Consider the following 21,087-nt stretch of genomic DNA (forward strand, 5'->3'; position numbering starts at 1 on the left):
CTTTCCCTATCTCAGCTGTACCCGAGGTCAGGGTGACACCGCAGTTTCAATCCAAGCGGCCGAAAGGAGCGGCAAAGATGAGGTGTCACGTAGTAGGTGAGCCTCTTCCACGAGTAAGATGGCTGAAGAATGACAAACCCCTGAGCGAGGATCGGCCGGACAAGTACGAGGTGATTGGCAATGGCACCAAGTTGCTAGTCAGAAAAGTCGATTACGCCGACACCGGTGCCTACATGTGCGAAGCGACAAGTGCCGGGGGAGTTACGAGGGACATTAGCAGTCTAGTGATTCAGGAACAACCTACACCAAGTGAGTGAAAAATGACTCGTGACATTAATTCACCAATAATTAATCATCATCATTAAAATAATGTAATATTATCGATTATAATTCTGATCTATTTCATCTTTAATAGATGTGAAATTTTTTTAATTACAGTTGCGACAGAAGAGGAGCGCAGATTCTTCTCCTTTCACGAGTGGGGTATCTTGGTATACGAGCCGTCTACGTGTCACGCATTGCACGAGATTCGATCCACAGACATCATACCCGGCACTCAGGTGCAAAATCATATATTCATCCTTGTTTTTTACCATTTTTTCTTTACTCAATCTTTCACGTATCCTTCTCCTTTTACAGGAATACGTCTGCGGACCGAAAAATGTCCCTTGTTCCTGGGGACGTGCCATAAACGTCGCTGATAGATACGTATACGTTAGCCAGCCGGAGAAGAATCGCGTGCTTGTAATTAGCGAGGTGCAGATGATGATAATCGATGTACGTAATATTCCTCTTTCATTATCAATTATGTCGTCGCAGACGTTATGGAATAATTTCGACGTGATCACACAGGTAGTGGCTACGGACAAAAATCCCGTGGATCTGTGGTACGTACAAAATCTCGATTACGTCTGGATATTGAACTGGAGGAGCGAGATGAACGTTGGCGTCAAGACCGTACAGATAATCAAGGAAGCTGCCCAACGAAAGAAACACCATACCGTACGACCGGAGCCTATCGATGCGCAATTCGATCTCGTCAAGGGCCTATATATTCCACAGCAGCGAGTACGTTTTTACTCTCACAAAAATCTTCATCTTTCAATATTATATTATATAGATAATACAGATTTAAAATCATCAAATGAATCTTCCTCTCATCAATAACTTGTTTGATTAATTTTGATTACACGTGTATCATATATACAAAATTGAGATATATAATATAGTTGTTATTTTTTATATTATAAACTATTATTCCGTAGGACACGAAACATACATTCAAGTACGGTTACGTGACCCACACGAGTCAGCATGGCATGTATAAGCTCGACCTGGCCAACATGAGATACACTCGTACTGTCAACTTGGCCAGTTATAACTGCGTGCCAACAAGCGTGGAATTTTCTGATCTCTGTACGCAATATAACATTTTTCATTTTACTTTGATTTTTTTTCGGATTCCGCTTATCTGATTCTCGGGCTTGAATTTATCGGTTCGTCTCGTTCTAGACGGCTTCGTGATATTGGGATGCGAAGAACCGATCACCGGTCGTCCGACTGGTCAAGTGCTGTTGGACTATCTTACTGATAGCGTTCTCGCCCACAAGCCGAACATCCTGGGGAAACCGGCAATCTCTCCTGATTCCAGATATCTGGTCACTCTCGACAAGCAGGATACCGGTGTCACTCTTGTAGTGCAGGAGATATTGCGTAATATATTTTACATATTTTCTTATTCAGATAAAAAATAGAGATGAGAAAGCAAAATCTTGCGAAAATTTGATAATTATTAATATATATTACGGAAAAAAAATTTGTATATTATCTATATTTTTTCAGCAAATGGACTAAAATTCGCATTCGACGTTAAAACGACTTTAAATATCAGCGATATCGCTTTCTATCCGTCGCAGACGACCCATAGTTACGATATATATGCCTCATCGATAGACAAAGAAGATATTCTCTTTCTAGACTTGACTACCGGTGAGATGTAATTTCGTTCAAAAATGAAATTTCGTTTCTCAATTTTTTCTAGACAATGCAAGAGACTATTCACCCGATTACTCCTTTATAAACTGATTAAATAGAAACTAACACGCGCGTATGACTTTACAGGCAAAGTGGAAATGATAACAGGTGTGGGAAAAGCAACACCACCACACCTCACCAAATGGGGTAATCCGAATAGACCTATAATACAAAGCGGTATATTTGGTCGATATATGGTAAGCCCGTCCAACCAGGCGCTCTTTGTTCTCAACGGAGAGACCCGCACGGTGAATTGCGAGATTGGTGGCCTTATACATCCCGGCGCGATTGTTTGGTTTACCGTTTCACTGCGTTAACGAACGTAGCTACGCGACAACGACAATACGAGACATACGTATATAAATTGAACATAGGGATCGAGCGGGTACCAAAGCCAGTATCAAGAAGCTTTAGATGAAATTAAAAAATATACGTAGAGATCAATGGCGGTTCAAGAGTGCCTTCATCTTCCCTAAGTATTAATTTTCATAATGGACGTATCGCACAGACATTTCCGTATTATGACTATATCATATTTGAAAAGAAAACAGCAACATTATTTCAAAACAAAATGTAACGAGATAAAAGATATATTAGATTATGATTAAAATTTATATATTATATTTATAATCAAATTTTTAATTTATATCGCGAATTAATTTATATATTATAATTTTTGTCTATTCTCACACACATTTTTTTAATTAATAAACAAGTGATAAATGTGTACTCGAATAAATGTAGTGTAACATGTATGTAATTGTCACACATTAACGTATTAAATTATTTAATTTTATGTATGGATAAAATATTAATCCAAGTAAAAAATTGAAAGAGTGGATATAAAACATTGAAAAAAGATTGTAAAGTTTTTAAATTAATCGTTAATTTAAAAGAATAGAAAAATTCAGAAATTTGCAGAACAATTCTTATCACGCAACATACGCGATTATATAAAGTAATCCTAATAAATAAATTAATGAAAATTGTTTTTTATGCATTATTATTCAAATGAAATGAATTATCTTCATAATCATTTGGAAGACAATCCACATTTTTAGAATATGCGATAATTAATGAAAATAAAATATGCATATTGTTATCAATACATATCAAATATCAAGTGTCAAACTATTAAATACGTATTACGTTACAAACATAATTGCTGTTTCCTTGATTTGCAAGCAATTCTAATGCACACGAATAAACTCAATCAGAAATCGATATATTTCCGGCAAGAATTTTGGACTTTGATTTTTGCAATGTTTAAAAAAATTATCTCTATATTTATTCGTAACGATTAAAAAGCGACGATTGACGTAGAGTGTATTGTATTCTCTTGCATATCTGTAGTATCAAAACTTGGAATTATTTCAATTTTTTATCTAAATACGATACATTCATTCTGAAAATATTTATCTAGAGAAGATGAAAACATTACGCGTGTCATAAAGTTGAGTGCGTGAGAATAGCGAGTGATAGGGAAACAAAGGACAGAGATGGCTATAATAGAAAAACGAGAAACATAACGAAACGCTATATATAACGTAAACATAACATAAATATAAAAGAATAAACAAGTTATTATTAAATGTACAGCAAAGTGCGCGTATTGAGTAGAGCAGATGCACTCGTAAGAATGGCCGATTAAGAAAAATACATACTATTAAAAAATTGTTTTCTAGATACGCGCATATAATTTATATCTGACTATATTTACTTACTATATCAATTTTGTTTAAATTGCTAATCGCTATATTTCTGCACGCATATATATACAAAGCGACAAATTTATATCTTTATTATTGTTTAGATTAGACATCATACTAGAACGCTAGTTGTAGTTCTTTTGTTGCAAGTGCATTTAACTGTCGTCTGCTGTACATTACTTTGCATAGAATAAAGAAATTATGGATGTTACTATATGTATTTCGATAAAAATGTGTGATTACCTTAGGGTGCCATTAATACATCCAAGAAAATTCGTTATAGAGTTTAGAAGGCCAGGTCTGCTAGATTCGCGTCTTATGATTCGAAAAAATTGCTGTAAGACGATGGTAATAGAGTTCTTTTATACCAGAAAAAAAAGAAAAAAAAGAAAAAAAGAAAAAAAGAAAAAAAGAAAAAAAGAAAAAAAAAGACGTCGAAAACCTCCCCTCCCGCAAGTTGGTTTTACAATGAATAAAACTTTGAAAACCATTTCTGGTTGCGCATACACACATACATATATATAATAACGTTACAACATAGTTATTAAAACAATTTATATAGCAATCCGCGCGTGAAACATCAGTATTATATCGATGCTGCGCTGATACGAGCGCATATTGAACTGCGATTAAAGTGTATCTTGTAATAAAATTGCAATATATAACTAATTTAATAAATAATCCATAAACGTAATTGCGTTTCATAAAATGTGTTTAATATTTTATCTCGCTTTATAACCCTCCATGTTTTCTCACTTAACGATAACGAAGGAATATCAGATAAACGCAACACTTTGCTATTCATGAGCAAAATCCTCTCGTTTCTCCGGTTCGAATAAAAGGAGGGAGCAAGGCGAGGCGTAACATTCCGCCGTTGCGAGCCGTAATTTAAGTCTGATTTCAAGTGTATGACGTTCACCTTTATTCACTAATAAATTACGTGTTTAGAATTCTTGAGTTCTACATTTAACCGTCTACTGTACAAATTCGACATACGTTTACAATATATGCAATACAAATATGTTCAGTTCTCTCTTTGAATTCATAAAACAGGTCAGGCCTAAGCTGCACTAGTGCAGAATGTCATCGACAGACACATTCTCTCCTCATTACACAATAATTGCATAATCATCACGAAAGAAACTCACAGGCAACGGCTATCGATATTTTATATAATCCAGCGCAAATTAACACGCAGCGTATCAGAGACGCGGTCCGTTGCGCTAAATACAACTTTAGCAAAGGCAGAAGAGAGGGAGATACACAGGGAAAATAGAAGCGCAAAATATATAAAGGGAAAAATTGCAAACGTATGAGAAATACACGAGTAAACGTTCGTGATGAAAAACACATGGAAGAACACAAAATATTAATTTCCCCTTCCGTTACACTTCATCCTTTTCTTTGCCACTATCCCCGATTGTCCCTCCTCCATTTGATCGACGTGTTCTATCGGCTATCAAGTTAAATACACCACTTGTTATATATTGCACGGTTTCAAGTTGGTCCCTTGTCGACTATAAAACAGTATATATGCGTTGCTGAAGTCTTCATCTTGAGGCTTTTGTTTGCTCGTAATCTCATCATTGTAATAATACCACACATCCGTGCGAGGATTCTTCGCATACGCCGTATAATGGCCCGCGGAAACGCCTGAAATTTCGATCATATTGTTTGAATGTTCGTAAACTTCGTACATTTAAATGCATATATAAATTAAATCTTTATTTTACAAAGAAAATTACTTAAAAATATTTTTAGATAAAATCCTCCCACACACACAATTCTGACATTTATGCAGAATAAAATTCTTTCTAGATTATATTGAAAACCATTAATTCAATTAAAAACCACTAAATTAAATTCCAAAACCATTAAATTAAATTGAAAGCCACTAATTCAATTGAAAATCACTACCATTTTTAGACATAATTTGAGATCTTACACACCTCCAAAGTGGCACACGCAGGCATAGAGATCATAAAGGTGGCGTCCCACGCTTAGACCCACCAAAGGGAATGTAACCTTGTCGTCCAGCTTCATGCTCGCGCATTCATAAAACACGAATCTACAATCAATTAAAAACAATGCTTAAACTATCTATAATAGTAGATATTTTTAATCTACCTATGTATATATAGAGCATTTGCGTAAATACATGATGAGTCTTATACATACCGTTTAAGATATACAATAAGGAACTTGGGATATCGATGTACCGTAAGCGTTTTTGTGGCACATTGGTTACATCCACATTTTGGACAGAACCAAGGGTTATGTTCATCTAAAGTTTCGCTAAAATCATCAAAAATATGATATATTAAACACGACAAAATACAACACACATACCGATCATATATTCTAATATTTAAAATTGTTTTTAATATTGCGTATTTTGTAATTATTGAATTTAACACTTTCATTGCAAGATATGGATTAATTCTATTTGTTTATAGAACTTTTCTGCTTTTTATTTTGTATTCTGCTTCTAAGACTCATTTTCTGAAGAATTTTAATAATGTTGTTAACTTTTAGAACTTTTTAATATTATCGTTAACTTTTTCGATATGAGAGAAGTGTTAAGCAGTTTGCAGCACTCAGTGAATTTACTAATAGTGGCAAAAAATCGAAACATTGATTAGATGCTATAGTAATGACGACTTTTCGCGTTTCTCCATATCGAAAATATGTTAACAAAAAATTTTCATTTATTTATACTTGCATTTTTCACTAAGTATGATAATTTACACTATTGCATCTCTAAAAAACAGACAGTCAAAGTATTAAATAAAATATTTTGTAACAGTTCAATTAACAGTAATGTATGCAAGATATCATTACCATAATATTTATCTTGCTCACTCAAGAAAAGCCTAAATTAGCATAGTTATAAAAGTAATAACTCATAGAAACAAATTACCTCTGACTAAACGCTTGAAGGCAATCGTAAAGAGATAGCGGATGATGCGGTCGTTGTTTACTGACGCTAACGTGATCAATAGGATGCAGGATCTTAGGAACATACTCGGTATAACGAACCGCAAGCGTATCACCATTTTGCAGTGCGACCATCCCCGTTTCAGGTACGCTACATCCTGTACAATGCGCGGTATACATACATCGTGAACAATGATGACCCTGCAACAAATGTTTGTCTTTCTTATAATTCGAGATATGGCAATATATTTAATAATTTAGACTTATACTATCGATTCTCATATTGAAGAACACTTGAATATCAACAACCATGTCATACTATCTAATTATTTAACTGCTATATTCTTCATATTCCAAATAATGTATCTAATTATGCATTCTAATTATATAACCGATCAATCATCATATTAATAAGCAAATAATTTTTTTTTTAATTTGTACTTTGCCATAAAGAAAAATTAAGTACATATCTTGTATATTTTACACGAAATGAAGATATCTCACCTGTCCATCAACGAAATGAATTGTGTAGCGTCCTTCGTGCGGCACATTTCTTTTGACGATATCGTATAGATCCCGCGCGTTCACTCTCGATGGGAGTCGTATCAAGTGCGGATAACCGAAGAGCTTCGTGCCTTTGCGATTGTTCGTCGTCTCGTTCGTCGTGTCGTGCCTTAACACCAAAGGTACGTTCAGAATACGTACGATAGGTCTTGGCCGGCCCGTTTGATCTATCTTCGTAAATGATGAAGCCGTCACATATGTGGAACACATCGGACACGTTTGTGGCTCTGTTTGATTCTTGAAGTAATTCTGTAATTAAGTAATGCAAGTTTTGCTTAAAAACCGGTTTCAATTCGGTGAAATTGTAAACTTTTATTTTTGCTAAAATCCCCATGAGACATCTAATAAATAACAACATGAAATAAAACCCCTCAGATAAGTGGCAGCATCAGATTAGTCTGAATTGAGTTCCAGGTATGAATTATACCGGGCTTTTGGATTATACTAAAAAAGCGGATCGTATGAGATTCCAACTTTTCGTTTCCAGTCGCCTCTGCTGTTAAAAAAGCGTCCCTGACATTTTGGAAAACGTAAAGCTATTTCTGGTTCTCATACGTATCATTGCGATACCGTCCGTCTAGAACGTTTAACGATCTTATCTCAGACCTTCCCGGGATGAAGTATGGCAACGTATGCCTCGTTTGTACATCCCCTCCATTAGATTGAAACTGCCAGTTTTTTCATCATTGGGGTGATTACAATTGCAATCGATCATGATAAAAAGCAAAGATATAGCAGATATATTCAACGCTAATTATTGTATTTTAATTGAACGAAAAAAAGAGTTATAACAATCCACAAATGGCAGTAAACAAATATATTAATATAAGTGATCTCATCATTTAGTTAGATATATTTTGACTTTATTTTACTTTGAATATAAGATAATAGACTTACCTCAATGCAAGGGTCGCAAATAATAAAGTTACAGCTATTCCCACTGTGCCTCTTCAAATCGCCATCTAATTCCTCAAGACAGATCATGCATGGTACCTCCTCGCCCGTTATCGTACATTTCTGGGAAGAATCCATCTCCATTGGACGATCCCCGCCGCCATCAGACACTGAAGTATACGCATCGGGAGGTTCCGTGAGTTCAAAGGCGTATATCGATCGATTCGTATCATTGATGTGTCTCAAGAGTGTATTGTCATCCTTAAATTTAAAACCTTGATGTAGAATCCAACAGTGAGTGATGTTCCCGCCTAAGTACGATAAGCTACAGCAAGCAAGTAATTCCCGATACCTATGGTGCAAGGGGAAAATAATATATAGTAAGAAAGCAACAACGGTAAAAGACCGATAGCGTTGGCAAAATTATAACAGAGCAAGAGAAGTGACGAAAGAAAGAAAGAAAGAAAGAATAAAGAAAAGAATCTGTGCGACGGAATGTAGCCCCGTAACTATATCTTCACGCTACGAGAATGTTCTTCCATAGAGTTTCTCTAGGAGAATGGTATCGGCGATAATCGATCCTATTCGAATATACCACCTTCTTAACTCTCCAGAATTATTTTCTAACAACGTGCATTATGTCTTGACTCGCATAGAATTCGAAGCAATAATTAAATCCTAAATTTTTATTTAGGGATCAATCTTATTCAGAATCAATATTTTTAGTGTGGTTAATGTTAAATTCCTGTAAAAGATAATAGCAACGCTACTGAAGACCTTTATATAAATCAAATATAATTAAATGTAAATCTAAATTTAGTATATATTTAACTAATTTATTCGCAATTGCTGTAATTCACAGTATGACACAATTCTCATTATATACATTTTCAAAATAAATATATGACTAGAAATGATCACTATTACAAAAGCAAAAACTGCTTTAAAATAAGTTTATATTAAAAATGTAAAAAAAACATTTTTTCGTACCTACCAGAATCTTCGCTATGTGATTCTCTAGAACCTCTGCAAGTGCAATGTTCGTCACCGAGATATTCTCCTTGCCGAGCGTTTTTAATAATTCTTCTTTTAATTTCCCAATTCGCGATTGCTTGTTTAAGGAAACGACGCATCTCATGGGTTGATCACCATTTGCAGGAACATATGTGACATTCAATTGTCTCTCCATCGCATGAGGTAAGGGTACCGATAGATACATAAAAGGTTCATATGTAACAGAAACGTGGTTACAAACCGAGCATACGACCTGTAAATATATTCAAAACGTAAATATTCGGCACATCGCAGATAGAGCATTTTAAAATCATCAAATATCTTTTTAATTAGATTTTTCGATCAAGTTGATCCTAAATTAATCAAAGAATCAATCACTAAAAATATATTCATTAATTTTGGCACTTTTTGGAATAATCTAAACAAAAAAAAATGTTTTAATTAAAATAATATATATATATATACTTGCAGAAAACTGTAATACTATATATAATCGTGATTGTAGTAGTAAAATGAAGCCTGCCTTTTATCTTTTTTAAGGCAGGATGGAAAATTTACTACAATTTAATATAGGAGACTTTTTACAGCAAGTACCGATGATTTGCGGTATCTCCCCAACGCATAGTCTCCCATATAAACAAATGATATTATTTGCGATATTCTTACCGTGCTCTTAAACTGGCCTTGGAAAGTGTCAACGATGATACTTTTATTGGATCGCAAATGCTTCACCCAGTGCTTATCTGCCTCGATCTCTTCTTGCGCAGCGATAGCACCAGTACCATAATTTTGTGGAATCCGTGAACACTGAATATTCTCGTTACCGAGACTGTCATGCTTATGATTCTTCTCCTGATCGTCTAATCTCATGCGTTTCACGTTACACTTCTCCAGACCGCTATCATATTCGATATCGGAACTGTTGGACGCGTGATCGAGACTACCGTTGACCTTCTGAACGTTCACTTCTTTTATGCGTTTGATACTGACACTTTTATTATCAAAGTCGTGATTCTCCACAAGATTAGAATTGTCTAACGGCATCCTGCGGACATTGTCCTTTGGAAATTTCTGTGAGTCGTAATGGATCTCATTATTACACTCTTGTTGCGTTACTAAGAAATTAGCGTTACTAGTTTTAGCTTCTTTGTGAATATCGTATAAGCCACCATACTGCGGCACCGTTTTTGATAGTTCGATCAATGTGTCTAATCTCAAAGAGCGCGTCGGAGTGGCTTCATTTGTGCCTTCTTCGTTCACTTTATTGTGAATAAAAGTACTCGATCTCCCCTCGATGATTTCATCTGAATCTAGCGTTTCCTCGTCCTCCTCTCCATGTAACGGTGAATCTCTCGGTGAATTCGTGATACTATCGAGCTCTCCCATCGACGAATCAAAGTCTTATAAAATATTAAAAAATGATATTCAAGATACAATCTCTCAAGGGCAGTACAGTTCTACATACATCATGTAATCTCTTACCTCTTGGTGAGCCAGCCATAGTTACATTGGGACTATTTGGACATTCCGGTGATAAGCATTCATACATTTCCAAAAGTTCTGAATTAGGATCAGCCGTGGCAGTGACAGGGGAAAGGGTCTTTCCGTTTGAATTTTCTATAGAGTTAAAAGAATTGGCAGTGGTTGTAGACAACGGAACTTGACAGTTCTTGGCACACTTTGCTGTATTCATTTGCTCATGGAGGGAATCCAATAGAAGCGCCAGAAATTCTTGACAATCATGCTGTTAAATACATACAACACAATTTCATACTGGAAAATAATTGATAAACGATTGAATATGCAAACAATTGCACACTTACCTGTCTATAATCCTTAAATTGTGAATGGTAAGCACCTAAAGTCTGCTTAAATTCTGTCGGTCTGAGTACACTATATCTTCCAGACCACATTTTCCCAAGGAGTACACTAAAGTGTGCCATTAATGATCCAGGCGGAGGCAGTTTTTCTCCTCTCTGCTGTAAATCCAAGAAATGTCGTAGGACAGGTGGAGTCGCGGTCAAACATTGCAACCCAGCTGCCATAAAACAGGTATTACCCAAGTTACGAAGACCACACACACCTGCAGGCAGGACTACTTCTGAAAATATATGTATTAAAGAAAGAATAAATATATGTTATGTATGATTTTTATATCTCAAACATTACATTACATACACTCACCCATTGGCGAGTCATCATGAGAATCTCCAGCCTCTGCAAAAAGATTGTTAAGCGCTGGTGTGCCAGGTGGCAGAAATGGACCGTGTTCTATGCCAGTCCCAGAATCAATTGGATCAGCACCAACATCCGAGAAATCATTTAATCCAGGTGGCGGAGGAAGAGGAATTGCATAATCTGATGTTGAACTGTTTGCTTCAGTCCTGTAAAGACATTTAAAATAATTAGATTCTTGACACAAATATTGACACAAATTATTCTAAAATTATAAAGGCAAACATATACCATGTATCTTCAATGCCCATGTTAACTTCAGATGAGAGAGTTTTATCTTCTTGCAGCGTAAGAGCTTGATCCAAGGAAGAAGTTAAGGGGCTAAGGCCAGTCGATTCTAATACCTCCGATATCTCTGGGACGTCAGGCAGGTGAAAAATTCCAGATGTTCCAATCATTGAAATATCTTCAACTTCCGAAACATCCACCTTATTGTCCATTCAGATAGCAACACAAAGCGCACAATCTGTAATAAGAGTAAATTACAATATTAAATCTTGATCGCTCACAAATAAAGCTTTATTTTGAGCGATACATTTTTTAAATAATTTACCAGAAATTTATTTCAATATTATATAAAAACATTGTTTGCTAGACATAATGTAAAAGAAAAAAATAACTTTAAAAATAATATATTAATATCGATAATATTAAATCGTAATCGATTACATTACGATGTAATTGCAACGACACGAGCAATTTATGATGTTATTTTTCGCAGACTCACATTAATTAATTTCGATGATTGATACATTTAATAAAAGCAGAACAAGGAAGTTATATTAAGAACTTATCGTTATAGGCGGGAAAGGAAGAGATTAGCATTCTAACGGAAGTTTGCATCGCTTCTACTACCAATACCGTAATTGCAATCGAATCACATTAACCTAACCTATCGCAATTGCAAGCCGCAGTTTTGTCGATCGCACCTCGTGCCTCGTGCGAAAGAGTCGAGATGAGAAAATAAGTTTTGCAAACACGCGCCTCGATTTTACGTCGCCGTCCTAACCTGATACTCTCCGATTCCGCGCGATCGTACAATACTTATCGTACCGCGTCGCATGCGCGATAAATTTTCGTCGATGTGTCGCGAATTCTTTTACAGCACGAGCGAGCGAGATGCGCGGGCGAAATTGACGAATTCGTTCAATATGGAAGAGAGAGCGAAATTCTCGAAAGTACGAACGGGCGCGAGTAGGGATCGAGACGAACTGATCGCGAGCGCGTCGCGATGACACCGCATTATCGCGTACGCGAGGACGCCGATGACGCCGTCGCTGACCTCGAGATGGCACGCGAAAAGATTCAGCGAGAGAGATCCGGCTACTTACTCGCACCGTGAAGAAAACGAGACCCGCACCCTACGAGATTTCTACACCGCCATTGCAGCCGCGCAGCGTGATACGCGCAGGACGTAGACCCGTGTACGGCGCCTCAGGAAATGGAAGTGTTTTTGAATCCCCTCGGCCGCAGAATCGCACACACCGCCGAAACAATCATGGCGGCCCCGCTTGACGACAAACTAGTGATGCGCCTGTAGTGGGAATAAAGTCGCGCATGCGCATTAAGCAAATACTACGAATCCTCACTAAAGGTACCTTAAAGGTGCCTTTACATGGCAGCATTAAGGTGCCATTACATGGCAGCATTAATGCTTAATGCTGCCATGTAAAGGCACCTTAACGTATATAATTTGATCAAATATAAAGCCCGTATCAGACTATGCATTGAAGATTAAGATTCAAGATTCAAGATTGAAATTTGACCAATCAGGATAAAAAAATTTTAGTTCCTTTTGTTCTTGATTAGTCAAATTCCAATCTTTAATCTTCAATCTTCAATTTTCAATGCGTAGTCTGATACGGGCTTTAGACCCCCCTCAGCGAGAAAAGAAATGTAAAAGAAGTTGCAAAAAGAAAAGAAAGTTTCTATCAAGGAAATAGAATATATAAATGGTAATAAGAAGACGAGATTACAACGCATTATCATTTCACTATTAAAAAAACGCGAGAAAACTGCAAGGGAACCCTTATGCCCGTATCAGACTACGCATTGAAGAACGAGATTCAAGATTCAAGATTGAAATTTGACCAATCAGGACAAGGAAATTTTAGTTTCTTTTATCCTGATTGGTCAAATTTTAATCTTCAATCTTTAATTTTCAATGCGTAGTCTGATACGGGCTTTAGTGTGGTCTTGTGTCGTAATGTACTGCATATTTTCAGCGCGATTTTTGATTGGCTTCTGCTTTTCTAACACGAGTTCTGATTGGCTTCTGCTTTTCTGCTTTCTGCTTTTCTGCCAATGTGTGAATTCGGCCTAATCTGCTGCATGGATTTGCACCCTTAAGGCCCTCACACACAAATTGGCATAGCTGCATATGCATAGCATAAAACCGTCTGGACCAATGAGTATGCTACATAAATCAATATGGCGATTTTATTTCGATGCTCATTGATCCAGACGGTCTTATGCTATGCATATGCAGCTATGTTAATTTGTGTGCGATAGCCCTTATACACATAGGCCGGTATTCATAGTCAGTTCTTATATTTAAGACCATCTTAAGCACAATCTTAAGATGTCCTAAACCAATCACAGAGCCGTATTAACATCTTAAAACATTACTTAAGACGGTCTTGAAATAAGAACTGACTATGAATACCGGCCTTAATGTTGCAGCTAGATACATCCGTGGATATAGCTGACGTCTAGCTGTGACGTCAGCTTACGCATGCGCACGAAGGCTCCCACATGGGAAAAAATTCCACGGCAACACATCATTGCGACAAACGGTATCCGCGAAGGAGGGGAGGTGGCGCGAGATCCGGCTTCGAGCGTCGCGTATACGCAAGCGCATGCGCGCCAAACCGCGGATCGCCAACGCGTCGAAACAATGGGTCAAAAATTACCGGGCGATTCGCTGTAGGAGAATTGAGAAAATAACTACAGTGTGTGAAAAATGTAAAAATGTAACGTAATAATGTTATGTAATTTATAGCGTTTTCAAGTGAACGGATTTTGATCTATTCTGGATCAATTAATCACTATTTTACTATGAATTCAAGTCTTTTATTGGCAGAGACGATGCAATGACGGGCAAGGCAATTGTTCCTAAATAGAAAAAGACGAGATAGCGAATCCGATTGGCTACGCTATGTTGTTACTATATCTCTTTCAACTAATGTATCTATATTTTAACCAATAGCATTTCACACACGTGTACTTTAATGTTTAACTCTCATGTTGGGAATCTTTCTCGCACAGATTACATTTCTTTCGGTTATTTTTTTTTATACTTTATGGTTTAATAAATAATCGTAAATACAATAAATGAAGATTATTTTCACGGTTACGAGCACGATTTTTTATGATAAGCGATTGTATCATTTTTCCAATTCTCAAGCGAACAGGTTTTTATAATCTTATCAAAATCTTACTTAACAATGCTCAAGTCACAATATTTCGAAGGTTTATGAAACAATTTCTGAAAGGTAAACATATAAGAAATGTACGTATGTTTCGGTCCTAAATAACGAGATTATAATCACGAATTATTGTACATTTTGTCATACATCCGCATTTTTGTATTACATTTTATTATTATATATGTGGCCTAATTAAAATTTGTATTCTCTTCAGGTAATTTTATATAATCTAAAATAGAGATAGAAAGAGAAAAATTTTTGAATCTTTCATACTAATAACTTAAACATTATTTACTATAAAAACAATATACATACCCAGTAAGCAATTTGATAACAAATTGTTGCCAAATTGGCATCAAATTCGCTCAAAACTTGGTAACAAATCCAGTGTCATCTGTGTCCGCATTAAGCTTGTGTTTTGGTGACAAAGCTTGCTGACATAACCTGAAATCGTGATAACATAAATTTAAAAAATTTAATTCGTGATTTTATATTTTTTAAACTTTTTATGAATAAGTGAGTTTTTTTGAATATGTGATTTATTGCTTTTGGTGCTGTACAATATTACCCCAATTTATATTCTGATGAATACAATAATTATATGTGTCATCTAAAAAAAGAATTTATTTGGTTATTATCTTTTTTTACCAACGCATTTTTCATATATAATTAATTTCTTCTTTTTTATAATTTCTTTTCATATAATAGTTTTTTTTTGTTCACGTTTAGCGGGACAGATAATACAAAATTTATTGCTTGTTAACTTCGTCATGGATGACTGACGTGTCCAATAGACATACGGCCGGTATACACTTTTGTGAATAGCGCGTAGAACATATTCGTCACCCCAGGATCGGAAGTTGTGAAGGAAATAAATTAAATCGGTGAAATTGCGTCAATGTATGTATGTATGTATGATATATATATATATATATATATATATATATATATATATACAATTAAAGAGAAGCTATTAAAATGTTACTAAAATAATATACTTTCAGTTAGCCTCATCAATGCATTATAGATCTTTTCCCTGAAGAATCTCTAATCTTCTCGTCCCCGCTTTCACATCCCCTTATCTTGAGTACAGCCCTGTCAGCGCGTATATATATATATACTGTGTAGATTATTTGCATTCACTCTGTAGACTCTGTACTCATGCTGACAGTTGGCGCACGTTTTTTTCCTCACGTGCCTTCTACAAAACAAGAGCTCCAGAATTCGTTGAATTCGTACGTATGCGCGCGCATCAGTATAATCAAAAAGCAACGCCTTCTCCGCAGCATGAGGATTCTCGTTCCGACACAACGTTGATAATATCCATCACTAATTGCGGCACGAACTCTTCAGAGTGGAGGAAGACGCGCCTTTCACTGCGTGTTTCTTTTTCAAACGCGCAGACGACTCCGTTCCTTCCGCGGCGCACGATTTCGCGGATCGCTTTCTCGGAAATCGCACGTGAGTTGCGTCTCGAAGAAAAAAAAAAGTGAGAAGAGAAAATACGAAAGGTGGAAGAACAAACGATTACGCATGTTTCCATAAAAAAAAAAATTGTTCTGCGAGAGGCCCGCAAATTTTATGTCGTGGTGCTGATATCGCGACGGTGGCATGGACAAAGAAGCGAGTCAGGATGAGGCCCACATGACAACGGTAAGATACGCATTGACATCAACATTATCAGCATCATGCTTCGATCTTAACATCGGAGTAAACGCGCCACTATCAAACTTACATTATTTCCGAGAATATTAGTGATAGATTAGTGACTGACATGTCACACGTTAACTCATCAATTGTCAAAGCTATATTATACGTCTGCATGAGTTCGGCAAGTTAAGCGTACAATTGGCTAAATTGCAATTAACGATATTGATTGAAGAATCATGAGAAATAAATTTCTCAATAATTGTATATATTCATGGCAAAGAATTTTTTTAGCGCAAAATATGATTTAATAAATCTTTAAGTTATTTTATTTCTTTCTGAGTTCTCAAAAATTTTTAATTAATAAATTAACTGATCGCTTTCAAAATATTGTGAAACTAAATTTATTACTTGAAACAGTAACTAGTTATCCTTTCTTGACTAATATTCCGCAACTCTAATTTTGTTTAAAATTGATTGAACTTTTTATAATTTATAACGTTTAGACTTTTTATTTCAAATATTAATTTATTTATAATAATCAAATATCAAAAATATCAAAAATCAACATATATATTTATAATAAATTTGAATCAGAACAAACAGATCCACATATATACATCAAAATATATAGCATATAAAATAGAATTCTATCGAGAACTCCGTTGCGAATTAGAGAGCATTTAAAGTGAGCTTTAACAGCATTCTGTTGTAAACTTAATAACGCGATTTTGCGATAATTTTTGCCGCTCTAGTTTACAATATGTATACAATTACACGTTGTTTCATAACAGATTGTACGTACAATTACATGCAATGTTTCATAACAGACTTGCTTAACCTTGAGCAATCGTTTAAGTATGATCCTCGCTTTCGAGCCGACATGAAATTTCGTTTCCGGAATAGAAAACGTCACGTTTAGCGCGATATTTCATCAGCTAATTGAATAAACTTTTTAAGACACATCGCGGACTAAATTAAATTTCACTGTAAAATACTCGACAGTTGTATGTCACAAATCTCGAATCAATGTCAAGTGTGTTTTAGTTTTGTAAATCGTATTTAATTCTTCATAGCGTTCGGTTATTTAATCTTTATGAGTCTTAACTCTCGACTTCTCCAACCAAACGGAACTATCTTTAAAGTTTAGCAAATGCTGTATGCTTCTTTTACAACCCATAAAACATCACAATTGGGAGCAAAATAAAAAATAATGTTTTATTCATATGCATATATACATATAAAGTAGCATGAATAATATTATTTATTGCAAATATTTCAATTTTAATGTAAATCAATTATAAAATAAATTTTTTGTGATAGCTTTCATATATTTAAAAAAAAATATTTTATTAAAATTATATTTTATATTTTATTAAAACTATATTAGAAAATATAAACTTTTAAAATATATTTATATATAATTCTGTTATTTTAGAAATAATTTTCACGAATTATCATTGCAAATATATGTTAAGCATTTGACCATTCAAATTAAAAAATTTTGTTATGTGAGCGTGAGGATAAAGTTCGAGAAATAATTTGAAAATAGCTAAAAAAATAATTTATATATGCGCATCGAGTTGAATAAAATTTCGTCATTTATATTTATACAATTTTAGATCGATTAAAGTTATATGATTTAATGAATTAATGGAAATATAAAATCATTCATCGATAATCATTTTATACAATTGCAGCCTGAACTGATCAAAATTCACGGTTACATACCCGAAATCCATCGCGTTTGGACAGAAGATGGTTACTGTTTGAATGCGCATCGTGTACTCTCACCCAGGGATCAAGTGTCAATAAAAGCTGACTCTATTACAAATACTGATACGGCCGTAATTGATAACAGCAGCAAAGATTCTAATTTGTCAACATCCCCCGATTGTCATCATGTTCTGACGGAAGCCCTTGAATATTCCGGTGCAAATTCGAAAATACCAGTTTATTAAAACTATATTAGAAAATATAAACTTTTAAAATATATTTATATATAATTCTGTTATTTTAGAAATAATTTTCACGAATTATCATTGCAAATATATGTTAAGCATTTGACCATTCAAATTAAAAAATTTTGTTATGTGAGCGTGAGGATAAAGTTCGAGAAATAATTTGAAAATAGCTAAAAAAATAATTTATATATGCGCATCGAGTTGAATAAAATTTCGTCATTTATATTTATACAATTTTAGATCGATTAAAGTTATATGATTTAATGAATTAATGGAAATATAAAATCATTCATCGATAATCATTTTATACAATTGCAGCCTGAACTGATCAAAATTCACGGTTACATACCCGAAATCCATCGCGTTTGGACAGAAGATGGTTACTGTTTGAATGCGCATCGTGTACTCTCACCCAGGGATCAAGTGTCAATAAAAGCTGACTCTATTACAAATACTGATACGGCCGTAATTGATAACAGCAGCAAAGATTCTAATTTGTCAACATCCCCCGATTGTCATCATGTTCTGACGGAAGCCCTTGAATATTCCGGTGCAAATTCGAAAATACCAGTTATTGTAAGCCACGGACTTATATCCAGTTCTGCAGATTGGGTGCTACTGGGACCTCACAAGGCTCTTGGTAATTACTTCTTATTAATTCTTTTTTTATCTTTTTATTTATTTTTATTTTCTTTTTCTTTTTCTTTTTTTTTATCTTGCATTTTTTTATTATTTATATTTTAGTTGCTCACTCACACTAGAATATTTTTCCATGATTTCAACAAATTTAACGATCAACAAGGAGAATCTTAGGCGTGAAAATTATTTATTAGTATAATGATATAAATATTATCTCTTTTATGTAACTTTTCATGTCGTAGCTTATGTTCTTTGCGACAATGGATTCGACGTTTGGCTTCCGAACGCTCGTGGAAATACCTACTCCAAACACCATAAACATTACTCGATTAAAGACAAAGAGTTTTGGGATTTTAGGTAATTAAGCAACTTTTTAAGCGATCTAAATATAAGAAATTATAGAAAATATAGAAAATTATTATACGAAAAATATACATTTCTCTTATAGTTGGCACGAGATCGGATATTACGATTTACCAGCAACGATAGATTATATCTTAGAAAAGACTGGTCATTCCGAATTGTATTATATCGGTCACAGTCAGGGTACAACCACGTTTTACGTTATGATGAGCGAGAGACCTGAATATAACTCTAAGATCAAAGGGATGATAAGTTTGGCACCTATAGCGTTCTTATCGAATCAGAGAAGTCCACTCTTCAAGTGTCTCGTACATTTTAACGGTCTATTGGAGGTAATGTAATTTTCTAACTTCTTTTCCGCGAGATTGTGTCCTTATTACTCATCTTATAAGCGTGTTTCAGTGGGGCTCCTACTTTTTCAACTTTCTCCAATGGTTCCCCCGCAATAGCAGGTGGCAAGCACATATGGTTAGCACCCTTGTACGCAACGCTCCTTGCGCGGTGACGAAGGGCATCTGCAACTGTTGGTTTTACCTGATCGCCGGATTCGGTAGCGATCAGCTCGATAAATCCATGTTACCCCTGATATTTGGACACTTTCCAGCGGGCGCTGCGATAAAACAAATCGTTCATTTTGGTCAATTAATAATGTCCGGTAAGTAAGATAACATAGTACGCGTAAAAATGATATATCGTAATATCTTTCACGAGTTTTCGCTAAACGCACCACCTTTTTGATACGTACATTTTTTGGCGATCTACTTTAGGAAGTAAAAGAAACAATTACATTTATGCTGAGACATCCTGTATATAATTTATAAATTGTTTGTTTTTTAGGCTCTTTTCAGAAATATGATCATGGTGTTAAAATGAACCTAAACCTTTATGGATCCACTCAACCACCCAAATATAATCTTGAAAGGATCAAAGTACCTGTGGCAATTTTTTATAGTGACAATGACTTTCTCACACATTATTCTGTAAGTTCTATATAATCTTACCATTAAATTATATATTAAGATTGCATTTTATTTGTTTCTATTTTGTGTATGTTACACGCATACGTTTTTTGATTTCAAAAATTGTAAATTCTTCTGGAATGGAAAGAAATATTTGAAATATTTGAATTTCTTCACTGATTAACTAATATCTTAGAATGTTTATTTTAAGTCTTTTGCATTACAAAATATTTAATAATATAGAACAAGTACATTCTCGAAGAGTTCTGGGATTAAAATGCGCAGTTAGAGAGAGTGAATTAAAATTAGAATTTAATTTTTGTGAAAGTTTCACGTTTCGTTATTGTTTCAGGATGTTCAAAAATTGGTAAATAGATTACCAAACGTTATAGAAGTTAAAAAGGTACCGTACGAAAAATTCAACCATATTGATTATTTGTGGGGCAGGGATGCGAGAACACTCCTATATAATCGCATTGTAAATGTATTAAAGAAATTTTAATGTATATTGTAATAATATCTTAAATACTAAAATTATATAAAAGAAAGATTTCGATTTTTTTGCATCTACATTGTACGCATTGATCGACTCAATCAAACCATAAGTATATATGTAGAAAAGACTATCAAAAGCAGGAGCAAGCAGTGTATAATTAAGAATTTGTATGAGAATAGAATATAATGTGATCTAATTTTTAAA

General features: G+C 34.8%; 3 protein-coding genes across 9 annotated transcripts in view; 2 read left to right on the forward strand and 1 right to left on the reverse strand.

Moving 5' to 3' along the window:
• LOC115239626 (follistatin-related protein 5-like) overlaps positions 1-4,412 on the forward strand; it is a 40,316-nt gene extending 35,904 nt beyond the window's left edge. For all 3 annotated transcript variants that reach the window (XM_029814240.1, XM_029814239.1, XM_029814241.1), the window contains exons 10-17: positions 16-309; positions 439-560; positions 640-777; positions 853-1,068; positions 1,266-1,416; positions 1,513-1,713; positions 1,843-1,989; positions 2,122-4,412. In XM_029814240.1, coding sequence (XP_029670100.1) covers positions 16-309; positions 439-560; positions 640-777; positions 853-1,068; positions 1,266-1,416; positions 1,513-1,713; positions 1,843-1,989; positions 2,122-2,351 — 1,499 coding nt within the window. In that variant the 3' untranslated portion in view covers positions 2,352-4,412. The remainder of the gene's footprint in view (positions 1-15; positions 310-438; positions 561-639; positions 778-852; positions 1,069-1,265; positions 1,417-1,512; positions 1,714-1,842; positions 1,990-2,121) is intronic.
• LOC115239625 lies at positions 3,561-12,870 on the reverse strand. 5 transcript variants are annotated; one of them, XM_029814238.1, is made up of 13 exons: positions 12,719-12,870; positions 11,619-11,853; positions 11,337-11,536; positions 10,976-11,250; positions 10,635-10,896; positions 9,819-10,552; positions 9,133-9,405; positions 8,142-8,399; positions 7,185-7,493; positions 6,664-6,881; positions 5,922-6,038; positions 5,693-5,811; positions 3,561-5,396 (listed from the first exon to the last, which is right to left on the reverse strand). In XM_029814238.1, the coding sequence occupies exons 2-13, from the start codon at positions 11,825-11,827 to the stop codon at positions 5,224-5,226; spliced, it is 3,147 nt and encodes a 1,048-aa protein (XP_029670098.1). In that variant the 5' UTR covers positions 11,828-11,853; positions 12,719-12,870; the 3' UTR covers positions 3,561-5,223. The 5 variants fall into 5 exon arrangements, with proteins under 5 accessions (XP_029670098.1, XP_029670097.1, XP_029670094.1 ...); XM_029814237.1 differs by having other exon boundaries at positions 10,976-11,253; XM_029814234.1 differs by having other exon boundaries at positions 11,331-11,536.
• Positions 12,871-15,544: 2,674 nt separating this feature from the next.
• LOC115239697 (lipase 3-like) lies at positions 15,545-21,087 on the forward strand. The gene is made up of 9 exons (XM_029814358.1): positions 15,545-15,723; positions 15,820-16,468; positions 18,163-18,412; positions 18,995-19,066; positions 19,308-19,422; positions 19,514-19,760; positions 19,831-20,083; positions 20,266-20,408; positions 20,740-21,087. The coding sequence occupies exons 2-9, from the start codon at positions 16,427-16,429 to the stop codon at positions 20,887-20,889; spliced, it is 1,272 nt and encodes a 423-aa protein (XP_029670218.1). The 5' UTR covers positions 15,545-15,723; positions 15,820-16,426; the 3' UTR covers positions 20,890-21,087.

The sequence above is a fragment of the Formica exsecta genome, unplaced genomic scaffold (genome assembly GCF_003651465.1).
Source record: "Formica exsecta isolate Colony F162 unplaced genomic scaffold, ASM365146v1 scaffold393, whole genome shotgun sequence".
Classification (NCBI taxonomy): domain Eukaryota; kingdom Metazoa; phylum Arthropoda; class Insecta; order Hymenoptera; family Formicidae; genus Formica; species Formica exsecta.